The sequence below is a fragment of the Acanthochromis polyacanthus genome, chromosome 4 (assembly GCF_021347895.1).
Source record: "Acanthochromis polyacanthus isolate Apoly-LR-REF ecotype Palm Island chromosome 4, KAUST_Apoly_ChrSc, whole genome shotgun sequence".
Lineage (NCBI taxonomy): Eukaryota > Metazoa > Chordata > Actinopteri > Pomacentridae > Acanthochromis > Acanthochromis polyacanthus.
The window spans coordinates 43,372,118-43,384,922 of NC_067116.1; the positions used below are offsets into that span (position 1 = coordinate 43,372,118).

General features: G+C 42.6%; 1 protein-coding gene across 9 annotated transcripts in view; it reads left to right on the plus strand.

Annotated features, from left to right (window-relative positions):
- The window catches only part of elavl4 (ELAV like neuron-specific RNA binding protein 4), a 99,667-nt gene that overhangs the window by 47,105 nt on the left and 39,757 nt on the right, over positions 1 to 12,805 (plus strand). For all 9 annotated transcript variants that reach the window (XM_051947375.1, XM_051947372.1, XM_051947370.1 and 6 more), the window contains one exon: positions 9,930 to 10,033. In XM_051947375.1, the coding sequence (XP_051803335.1) occupies positions 9,930 to 10,033 (104 nt within the window). The remainder of the gene's footprint in view (positions 1 to 9,929; positions 10,034 to 12,805) is intronic.

The following is a 12,805-nucleotide window of genomic DNA, read 5'->3' on the forward strand; positions in this document are numbered from 1 at the left end:
AAATTTTTTTCTCCCACGTCGCCTCACTGAGACAAACACAAAATACACAAACCTTTATGTGGAGCCAGGAGAAATTTATGTGAACTTCGCAGTATACCGAATACGCACTCCCTAACATCTACACATGGCCGTGCACACAGACGTGCACGTACACACCGAAATGGAATTGACTGATCCTTGTCAGTAAGTCATTTTTCGGGATCATTTTTCTGCATCAGCTGCATTTCTGCTGGAGAAATGAATGCATTTGTTTTCATAATGACACGGAGGAGAAGAAAATAGCTTTTCATGCTGGAACAAGAATTGATTGCATTAGAGAGGGCAGCGGGTACGGAGGGCGGGGGGGGTTATACCTGCACGGAAAACTGTTTTTTGCATTCTCACACAATCACCAAACACTCAGCAGATGGGATACTTTACTCGCTCGTGGAGAAAATAGTTGACAGCAGTGTTCTGGCTGCAGGTGTTCCCCTTCTCCTCTAGTAGTCGCAGCATTTTCACCTTTTAACGTGAAGCTTTTTCTGTCAATGCAGGTGAAATAATTCTTTTTCCCCCCACGTTAAGCCCATCGTCCCAAAACGAACCGACTGAAGCTTTTTGTGCGCAATACTCTAGTCACCTTCCATGTGTTGTTTTATACGTGGAATCTGGGGAACTGATGCAAATCATAGTGACAATGTAGCAAGCCAAGCAGATGTTGGCCATGAAAAATAGATGGACTGTGATGTCAGATGTGGAGCAGTTCAAGCTGGAGCACCTCTGACAGACAGCAGCTCCAGCGCTATGTGAAAGGCTGCTGGTAAACCAATACTAACAGAAGGACAGGTACGAATTTTTCATATAGCGGAGGTGCAACTACAAAAAAAGGTAGCTGGATTTGGTTTGCTTTCAATGCAGAAATATGTATCTTAAAGACTTAAAAAATGGTAAATAGTTGTTTAAAAATTTCACAGATATTGCCTGTTTTGTTCAATCAAAGATATCATCTTGTAAAATCACAGAAAAATAGTATTATTTGAAATGTTAACTGTGATTTTTATAAATGTAACTGCTTATTTCACGTTTGACAGTGAAATCACACTTTTTTTTACTGTATTTAAATTTTAAAAAATACTCTTTTTTTATAGTTAGTCCCTGTTTTGTTCAATTGCTGATAATATCTACCAGAAAAGGGGATTATTTTACAAACAAAACTGTAGATAATATCCACATTAAATAGTATACAAATAGGAATTTGTTCTTTTACAGCGTAAGACTGTAAAATTACACTGTTTTAGTGTATTTAAATCATCTGAAAATACACTTATTTTGCAGATATTTGCCATTATTTTCAGCACTTCATAGTATTTCAGTTATTTTTTACTGAGGTTTTTTTTCTCCTATCTTGTGTAAGTCTGCATGTCCTCTACAAAACACACTAGCCTTTCTGTAGAGCACAAACTTGAGGTTCGGAAAGCTTGTTGTTTTTAATTTCAGCGTCAGGAACATCAAGTGCAACCACAAATCAGCCGTCTAACCCTGATTTGCGAGGACAGATGAGTGGCGCTTAGCTCCAAGCATGAGGTCTGTGAGTGTGGAAAATCAAATATTCAAAATATAAACCTCAGTTTACCCACATTTCTTTGTTTCTACTAAAATATACATTGACAACAAGAGATGGCAAGTTGAGCTATTTCTATTTCCCGAATAAAGCTGATTAATACTTGGATTTGTTGAGTTTTCATGTGCATTTTTGCAAGGTCAGAACTTAAGTCTACATAATTAATTATGCTGTAGGGATATTTATATTAAAGAGGTTAAGATCCACAATAATAAATAATTCTAATCCTCTAGGATCATAGCTATGATATTACATTAATAACTTTAGTCTCCATAATTAATTTTACTGTTGAATCTCAGCCTAAAAAATGGATTATGGTCAGGTAAATTAGTATTTTGTGAACTTTTTGGAGGGTTTTAATCCCTAAAATGTACTCAGTTAAAATCACACCATAAGCAGCAATATGAGGTCTTAACCTCCAAATTTACACTCACTTTCCTAACTAGTATTGCTAGTTGGGACCTTATTTATTAGATTTTTTTGTGTGTAACTCAGTTTTCGAAAGTGGCAACAAGAATTATTTTTTAAATTATTACTGGAGAGATGGAAGCAAAACTCGCCATTATTCCTCTTTTTGTCTCATGACGAGACCTGAAGCAACAACAGCCCAAACGCAGTGTTGTTCTGTGTGGCAAAAAACATCACAAACTTCTCAGATCCTCCCTGAAACCGTGCTACAGGAGATGTGGTTGCGTGGCGTCTATATCCCACATACAGGCTGCGTTGATCTGAACCTGAAATGGGCTGAAGTCTGACGATAGCGTGAACAAAGCTGACAGGGGAAGAGATGAAAAACGGATTTGACATCTCCAAAGCCAGGTATTAAGAGAGCTGCCAGGCCCAGAAGTGCATACACAAGCAGGCAGACGCACATTAAAGTTTCAGAGTCCCGGGTCGCGAGAATGTCCCTCTGCCTCCCCCCCACTCGCTCAGGACCCAAAACTGGATGTCCTGAACTCGCCTGGCCGCCCTGCTCCTCCTGTGACCCTCCTGTCAGACAGCCTCTGTCCCCTCTCATTTCAATCCGAGTGCCCTTTACATGGAACATAGAGGTTGTGACTGTCCCCTGTGCCGGCCTCAGATCCACAATGCGCCTCAGGGCTGGTTTACTCCAACCCTGCGCTCTTAAGTGCGCTGTACCTGTGCAGAAGAGAGTCTTTTTTTTTTTTATTTTAGTCTTTTTGTCCTCGGCATACGTGCTGCCGGACGGGATTCAGGGAGGAGGAGGCTTCTCGAACGGAGTCCAAGCAGGTGCGATCCTGACGTAACAGGGTTATCCAAGACTTAAACGGGGGCTCCTCTGTCTGTCAGCTTGCCTCCTATTTCTCAGCTGCACAGATTGCCAAGCAGCCCACACACTGCAGGCTGCAGTCCACTGGCCCCAAGGCTCAGGGAGCCACCGTGAGGGGGCGGTTTACGTGTTGTGTGTTTGTCCCTGAGCTTCTATGTGGGCAAGTGTGTGTCTGTTGGAGGAAGCAGGGCCTTGGGAGCTGAGAGTGGGAGCCTCCTGACTGTAACAGTGGCTGCTACCTTGGCAACCCAGGAGGGAAAGATGTGTTGAATGAGTGAGTGGGAGAGGGATCTACAGTAGATACGTGTGTGCGGGGGAGACGTGGCTCTGTTTATGAATTTAGTTATTTAAACAGGCTCAATACATGCCACATGATATGCACTTACTGTACCGCCGGTATTTACGGCACTGTAGCCTTTTTGTTCTCTCATCCTTTTTTGTGCAAAACTCCCCTTCTCTCTCTCTCTCTCTCTCTCCCCGTTTCTTGCGGAGAGTCTTGAAGGTAAGTGAAGTGTGTTTTGACATGAAGCTGGTGACAGGGCACCTTTGAAAAGCTGGGGGAGCGCTGGCCCATCAAAAATAGCACTACCTCAAGTTTGCTGCAGCAGCAAGGGGCAAAACGTCAGGGGACGGTAGCAGGGAATGTGACACATTTATTTTGACAAATTGAAATGTTTCTCTTTTTTTCCCATCCTCCTTTTTGCATCATCTTAAAATGTCACTAAATTTAAGCCTGCCGAACTGATCCGCCCGTTTTTGAGGAGAGGTGGAGGAAGTGGTCCTCTCAAGGTGCGTTAGCGTCTCGTAGCGCTGACGATCCCGACTCCATCTCACCCTTTTATAAAGCTTCCGTCCTCATGTGACTTCTGAATGACAGACGGACTCGGTAACTGACAGAAAACCAAAGGTCTTTCCGCGTACAGAGATCTTTCCCTTTTGCAGAAACGGAACAAGTTTACACAAAAGACTGTAACACCTCTTTCTGCAAACAAACTTTTTGACGAATAGCTACACATTTTCAGAGAGCATTATTAGGAACAATAGGTGGCACTGAGGCACACGGTGAAATAGGAGCTTCTTGCAGCCATGTGTGTGTTTTATTTGGTAGCTGCCACTTTAGATCAAAGAGTCTATAGTGCGTCGTGTGAGCCTTGCCTGATGATAGCAGGAGATGAAGATGCTTTCATGTCTGCAGTGCAGGGCTCTTAGTCACATAATACAACAAAAGGCACACAATAATGACAGGCAATATGCACTGGAGTGTCGTACTGTGTGTATTTCACTGTGAGCCTTACATTAATATATTTAACTACCTTGTAAGTTCAGTGTAGCCATGTATACATCTATTTTTGTGCCTATTGCACGCTTATATACTCATGCAATTTTGCACAGGTATGCTAATGTGGCTTTACACTTGCATGCTCTCGTGTGTGTGTGTGTGTGTGTGTGTGTGTGTGTGTGTGTGTGTGTGTGTGTGTGTGTGTGTGTGTGTGTCTGTGCACAGTGGGGTCAAAGGAAAGGTGAAATTACATGGCGGCGCCAGCAGGCAGGACACCCGCTCGAAGTACACTCATTTTCTCATCTCACACATTGGGCAACCTGCTGCTCCTCAGGAAACAAATAATGGCTTAGTCATAACTCCTCGCCAACACACCAAAGAGCTACTCACTAGAAATAGCAGTGATTTTACCACTGAAAAACCTCCCTATACAATTTATGTCAGATCGTACAAAAGCTTCGCCGAAAGAGTGGAGGCGGGTTCGAATTAGCCCCCACCTCCTCACTCTCCCACCACATGTGGTTAGTCTGTTAGTGGTGTTATGTGATAAAACACTGCAGCGCTACCTCAACCTATACATTATATAATGGCAGCTTTTGGGAAATGCAGTATCATTAACAGCCTCTATTCTTAGATTATACACTTCACATGTGCCATTCCCTATTATTATTGCATTTGCATATTTTTTTATGAAGAAGCCTTTTTTTGTTATTATTGCTGCCAAACATTTTCTTTAAGTCCTTACAAACTGCTGCTGAACTTGCACAAGTGGCACAGTAAGCAGATGACAAATCAAAGGCAAGCGAATGTCTTAGCCCATTAAAAGGCCATTACGAAGAGCAATGCATCATTTGGGTTTCTCGCTTTTTAATTGACAATTAAAATATATAAGTTAATGTATCTATTACGCTAACTGATCAGCACAAGGCAGATTTTTCTGTTAGCTACAAACCCCATTAGAGGCAATTTATCAGGCCTTTTTAATAGCTTCTCTATATTGCCTCATATGCAGCGCTTAGCTTATTTTTCTGTAATTATAAAACACCAGCAGACTCAATGTCTAGAAAATCCGGCAGTGATTATCAGACTTTCAGAACAAATTCCAGCGATTTAACAGAAGACACTCATCAGGCGCATGCTCTGTCCACTACATTAATTTTTAAAAACTTTTCTGCATAACTAAGGCAAAATAAAACTTAAATGCTCCCAAAAACTGTCGGCATAATATAAGAAATGCAGTATGAGCACGATTCTTTACTGAATATCTTTGAACTTTTGCTGAATTGTTATGATTGCAAAAAAGCAGGGAAGCAACTTACAGTACAATAACACCTAAATGTGTGGCTACAATTTACACTTTGAGGAGTTTTGTGGCAATACATTTTGTTTTTAAAAAGAAAATTCTGGTTTTGAATGTGGTTGGCCTTTCTGTGTGGAGTTTGCATGTGTGCCTAAGTGGTTTTTCTGTCTGTTGCAATCCAAAGACATGCATGGCGGGTTAATTGGTGATTCCTAATTGGACACAGGTGTAATCGGTTGTCTGCTATGCGCCAGTGATCTATCCAGTGGGCTCAGTGTCAGGTGGGATGAACTGCAACCCTCCCTGCGACCCTCTACAGGCTGGATTCTTCTAATAATCTAACGATCTTAAACCGGTCTGAGCTGACCTTGAGTTCAACGCTGATTTAAGTGGTGCTGAGCCTTTTTAAACTGCCTCAGAACTGGGCTTAACTGCGGTGTGTTGAGCCAGAACTGTGATCCAATTGCAGGGCTGATCGTGCTGGAGAGTTCTGAGGAGCTAAGATGGGCTGAAACCAATCACACTGCCTGTTGTGTCTTCGTGCACATTGCAGTGTAGTGTGCAGACAGGAAGCACGACGTTGTGCAGGCGTACATGTGATAAAGGACTGAAATAGACTTTATCTTTACAGTAGGAAACAAAGTGCCCCTCAACACCATTCTGCTGATTGGACACACTTGTTTGTTTGCCTCCATGATTGAGTGATTACATGTTTACGTGCACATGTGTGTGCATCTGCCAGTGCGCAGCGTTGGCGTTGCATCCCCCCCCACCCAGCCGTCCACATTTCCAGGCAGCCAGGCAGTCTGCCGGCGGCTCCCCGCTGTTAGCTGCTCCACAGCAGGCGGGAAATGGTGGGTGGAATCCCCTCCTGGAGCTCCTCTGATGCTGCAGGCAGATGTCTCCCTCCGTCTACCCCTCATCTCCCCCGCTCACCTGGGGAACGATGCCAGGCAGCGAGCCGCGCTCCCACCCCTCTTCCTTCCCGCCCCGGAGGCCCCTCAGCGTTGCCAAAGAGGGAGTGAAGACGCGAGTGGAGGCGTTGCGATGTGCCAATACCAGCCTAAGCTCCCCGTGTACACAACATACACGCCCAATTAAAGTGCAGAAATATCATTTACATACAGCAGCTGCTGACATCCATAAGAGCTGTAATCAAAGTAAATACACTGTTACGCCTGTTGTAAGACTGTAATCCACTGCTGACTCACACATGTGCATGCAAACTCGCACAAGACACGCATGCACACACACATTTCCTGCCCCTTTACAACAGTAGCCTCCACGGCTGCCAGTTTGGCTCCGTTCGGCTGACTGGACGGCTCCACGAGTGCTAAGTGTCTCTGTACCGTTAAGTGCCAGCCAGCCCTTCTCCACGGCCCCGCATGAGTGCTCTTTGTCAGCACCTTCTGGTGGAAGCGCTTGTCGAACCTCACATTTCTTGTTGAAGATGACGAAGAGGGGTGAGGAGGGTGCCGGGAAAGTGGGAGGCATGAGTGAGAGAGGCAGTGAACGGCACAAGTAGAAGCCACTCAGCTGCACACATCTCGAATTTCACTGGAAATTGAATAGATGCACCTATGAGCAGTTACCATTAGAACCACCGCCGGTTATTCACAATACTGGGGTTACTTATTGGCAGGCTAAAGCAAGAAGTAATTATTTCACTACCTGTTTTTTTTCTTTATTATTCATGGTTCCTTTTGTGTTAAGTTAAAAAAAAAAAAAGCAGAAGCCACTGCAGTGTTTTTGTGGGTTATATTTAAACTGTCAAACGTAACACCTAATGTCAGCGGAAGAAGAAGAAGAAGAAAAGAGCGAAGAGAGAGGATGGTTAGTTATAAATAGCAGTAGTCTCTCCAGGACGGCAGGTTTTTAATTAACAATAGAGTGTCTGATAATCCACAGTTAATCCAGAGGAGAAGAGGGAGGAGAGGAGAGAAGAAGAGAAAATCATCAGCTGTTTGATGTTAGGACTACAAGTCCCTCCTGGCCCTTCCACTGCCTGCTTCTGAGCCGTTCTGCGCTGTGATATCCATAGCCCAAATGTATTTATTTTGTGAAACAGCCATGCTCCATATTTTGTGATTCACTTTGTCTCTGACTAACCGCTGTCTGTTCCCATTAGCGTGAATGTGTGTGCACGCCGCACTTCTTAAACCGACCGCGCCTCTTTGTGCTCGTGTGTGGTGTCAGTGGATCGGGGCTGTTTGTGGGAAAACTAGCCGACTGAAGGCCCTGATGGCTGGAGGCGTCCGCTTAAAGTCCTAAGCCTGTTGAAAGGCTTGATCAGCTGGGGAAACACTGGGAGATGTCAGGCCTGCTTCGCTCTCAAAGGGAGCCTGCTATCTAAGACACTTTGAGCTCAGAGGGAAGTGGGGGTGGTAGTTTTGCTCCGTTTGTGCACAGCTGCAAAGACAGTAACGAATATGTTGTTTGTAATATCGCTGTCATAACTCAGACAGAATTCGAGTTCAGATTAATACATTATATTTACTCACTAGCGGACACTTCCATCCACAGCAGACGTGTCGGCTTCGAACTCCAGATGACCAAAACGACAACCAATAATACAATATTGCATATAATATTTGCATCTGTCTTTTTGAGTTATGACAACAAACAAACGACACCGAGCAGGAAGAGTTAGCTTTTCTGCTATCAAATCATTAATTATTGGTAGCATAACCTCACATTTTTAAGTTAATAACTCATACAAATAAAGTTCCATCTGGCATTCCTGCATTATTTACAGGGAATTTGTAAGTTTTGTACTTTATCACCATGATTATGACCACAAGATTTTAAGTAGGTAGGGGATTTTATGACTTTAAGGTGAAGAAAATGTAAGTTTTTTGGGGTTTTTTTTTGCCAGTTTCATTAATTGCTCCAATCAAATTTAGGCACAAGTCAACAAATGCAGAAACTTGATTTTAAACAAAAAAAATTTAACACAACACTTTGCATCAATTTTACAAAATTACATTGAACCAACAAACTAAATTGAGTTGAAGGAATTAGCTTTGCCTCTGAAATCCAAGTTACCTTTAATTAGCGGGCTGAAATTGTCCAGGTATGTTTTTACAAAGGTGGTGCCTAAAATCCTGATGAAGGTTATCAGTCTAATTTTATTCATTTAGCTTAACTTAATTCTAGTTCTAAATCATCAAATGCAGAAATTTGAGTTTAGGCAACACACGATATTATGTTGATGCAAATACTATCATCATCATATCAGTATATTCCATGAAAATAATATTTTCAACCTAAATTGTTCATGGAAATCAGTAAATTGGGTTTGTACCTGGCTAAAGGCTTTTTACAGTGTACTGGCTTTGGCACATCTGCACGAGATTGAGCTCAACTGAATGCTGAGAAATATTATTATACAGAGCTGAAATTTAGGTATCAGTCTGATTCTTACAACCTACTTTTATCCTAGTTAAATTTAAGGTATTTTTACAGATTTTGCAAGACTCAACAGTACCCTTTTGCTTCTCACCGTGCTAAAACAGTCATTTTGCTATTTGCTAATCCCAAAAATATCTCAATATTTACGACAATCTACAAGCAAGGAGAAGCTGCATTGCCTGTCCTTTTCTGACAATTACATGCAATTTGAAGTTGACACCAAATCAAGCCAATTTATACACCAACTAATGCAGAAATTTGAGTTTAAACAACACAAAATTAAATGTACCATCATTATTTCATCAATCTACTCAATTAGAATAATGTTTGGAACTTTAAAGGTTCATCTAAATGCATAAATCACACTTTTTTTCCCCCATCTTACAGCCGTGCATGTAATTAAGTGGTGGGAATTGGTGTTTAGAATGATTTTTTTAGAGTGTGACATAAATATCAAGTAAAGATGTTTTCTTTCTACATTTTTTTAATGTTACTGTACCAGAAATGTCTCTAAAGCTGCCGTTCTGTTCATCTTCTTATGTGCACAGTAGACGGGAAATCGTCCTGTCTCATTCATTACATGTTTCGGTGCCCAAATCTGAACAGTCGTGGCCACAAAGCTGGCTTCACATGACACATGGTTGACAAAAGTCACACCAAGTCTCATGGCGCTGCAGGCTGGAGTCACTGTGATCTTGTCAGTGGTGATGAAGATACGTTGCAAAGGATTTCCCAGAGGAGGATGTATGTCGTCCAAGGGGCTGTCTGTTGATGGGAGCTGGGTCTGCGTTTCATTTTTTAGCTTTATACACTGGATGACTGTCTAAGAAGCTCAGTTTTTACCTTTAGATTCCTAATAATTTCAAGAACATGGCACAAAATTGCAACTATAGAAGAGATTTACAGTGTAAACCCTCCTACTCCGATTATGAAGTCTCCATACAAGCAATAGGATAATGATGTTTAATGGAGTTGCAGAAGCAAAACAGGTGAATGAACAATAACATTTCTAAAGTTTTTCTCTCTTTCTGTCTTTGTGGCTTTTCAGGACAGAGTCTGGGCTACGGCTTTGTCAACTACATCGATCCAAAGGATGCAGAGAAAGCCATCAACACGTTAAATGGACTCAGACTTCAGACCAAAACAATCAAGGTAACCCACACCGTCCATAGCAGAACAAACGCCAGACAGGAACTGCTGCAAAATGTAAAACTCAGGCCCCATCCACACGAAGACAAAACGCTTAACAGTTCAAAAATGATCGCCATAAAGATGAAGGCGTCTCAGAAAATGTGTGCGTCTACATGAATGCACTCGATACGCATGGAAACGCTGTAAAACACATGCCAGACCTCTAGGGGCGCTGTAACGATGTGACGGAAACACGCGCAAACCGAAGAAAAAACAGTGAGCATGCGCACTTGCGGCAAAAGTGGTAAACAGAGACCAAGCCGGGAAGTAAATAAAGTGCCGTAATGTGTCCTTGATAATTGTTTGTTCAACTCGGTGGTGATTGAGAAGAAGGAGATTTTGCTGCAACAGGGATAGTAGGGTCACTTGCTTTGTTGCCGCGTGTGGCGCATGCGTGTCAATGAAGATACGAAACATAGACTGTATATATAGCGGACTTAGCATCTGGCTCCAGAATTGAAGCTAACCGGGAAGTGTCAAAAACTTGCAATATCACGCCGTCCGCTAGGGTTGGCTCCAAAAAGCTTTTTCTCCATAGACCCCAATTCATTTTTGGAAAAAATAAAATTTGATAGACTGATGTTCTACAGCTCAGGATTTTTTTCCCGTTAGTTTTCATGGTCAAAATGAGAGATCAGGTGGCCGATCTTAAAATAAATCAATACTGAATTTTAAATAAATCGTTGAAGTTGGCGGAGCCAGGGGGCGTGGCTATACTTGATAGACAGCAACAGAAGCCTCTGCGGTAAAACGTGGGCAAGAGAGTCCTCAGCCAATCCTGCCCCGAGTTGCTCTCCGGTCCAGTCTGTTTGATGACGCTTTTTACGTCACTGGCTCCAAAAAATCCAAAACGGCGACCAGGAAGTAGCAAAATCCGCGCTTCATTTTCTCGGCGTTGAAACCAACGGGTGACGTCACGGTTATTTTACGCCTGACACAAAACTATGACGCAAGCGTATCTGAAAAGTAGCGGATAGCCAGTAAACACGGAGCTGCGTATACGGCGTTTCAAAATCTTTCCACTCTGGAACCTGGTTTCAAAAATGATCGTTTACAGACCCCCAAAACGCCGTCTTGGTGTGGATGATATGCAGATTCGGCAAGAAACTTATGCGTTTACACCTCGTTTTGTCTTTGTGTGGATGGGGCCTAAATCATGCTCCGTGCGTTTCCAAAAAGTTCTGGAGGTCATGTTGAACTTAAATTACGAGGCTGCTTTCTTCTCTCCCAGAGCCCTTTTCAGATAGCGATGCTGTTAGTGAATGTGCTGCAGGGCGAGATGGGATTAACATGCATGAGCCTCCGAAATAAAAAGACCATCTAAATCAAAGAGACACATTAAAACGCTCGCGACTATGGCTGATATGCTAATTACTTTCCAAATGTCAAAATGTAAAGGTGAAATTATATAGATATCTGCGAGTGAAAGGGAAGAAACGCGTCAATCACGTTTCCCTAAATAATTGAGGGCTCTGTTATTGCCTTTTAAATGGCATGACTAATGCGCCGGCTTGCTGTCACAGAGGTAAGATAGATAAATCGGTGCCAGCGCTGTGCTGTCCGTCCTCCAAACACATTCTGAAGGCTAAGAAGCCTCGCGAGTGCTGTTTTCGCAGATGTTTTACAAAAACATATCAATCTTCCCGCTGGTCTCGTTTTCTCGTCTCGTCCTCCCTGCTCTGCGCCTGCTGGTGTGTTGTTGCTTTTAAGCTGGGCAGTAATCTGTTGCTCTGTGGTAATCCCTGGATTCTCGCTCGCTGTCATCTGATCTAATCTAGTCTAATCTAACTAATCTAACAGGATGGGATTAGCCCGTTTGTGAATGGGGGAATCCCTGCATTCCCTCAACAGCGCACACTGTCTGGCTTGGCCTGGATTCGCCACAAAAGTCCACATCTGGTCTAAATCTAAGACCGAGATTACTCCTAATAAGTGATTTCTGTGTTGTATGTGTTTTCTGCATGTTTTGCTTTAGTTCGTATGCGACTACATTTGTATTTATTTGATAGTTTCTTGAGGATGGAGGGTCTGTGTCCATCCAACTTGCAGTTTCAGCACAGCAGGACTCTCACTGAGCAAAGATTAATGTCTGGATGAACCAAAAAAAAACGAGATCGAGCATCCTCTCATGTATATGCGAGTGCACAGGTCTACTCTTGATTCATTAAGTTTTACAAACGTTACGCAGTGTGTTGCAAACAGCGTTTTGACAGTTTCATATTTTACTGCCTCATTGGAGAACCTGTTATTTCTCTCCACGTCGACTCCCCTTATTTTTTTCATGCCGAGCTTTGATCTCTAATAGCCATTTTTCAAAGCAATTCCAGCAGTACTCTGTGCATCTAAGCAGTAATAAATAACAGAATATTAATTAACGAAGAGAGCCTTTTAAAAATTAAGGCATGTAAATGCCATCTTGTGGCTGGGATATCCAAGAGGAGCGAAGACATGAAGGGGAGCGATTTGCCAGAATTAACAATACAACACCTCTGTATCCGCACTAGCTTAACGGTGTTTGATATTAATAAAGATAGAGGTGCTTTTCTGAATTTGAATGCACACGAGTGGTGCTTTGCAATGTGCAGCAGCCAACGCTGAGGCTGAAGCGAAAACAGGTTGAAGGTTGTTTACATAGTGTGAAATTTATAAGGTCTTTATTGAGTGTAGCAGACTGAGTTCACAGATTTTCGCTCTCACACTCTCATGACACAAGAGGTTGCCTCAAGTTGTTCC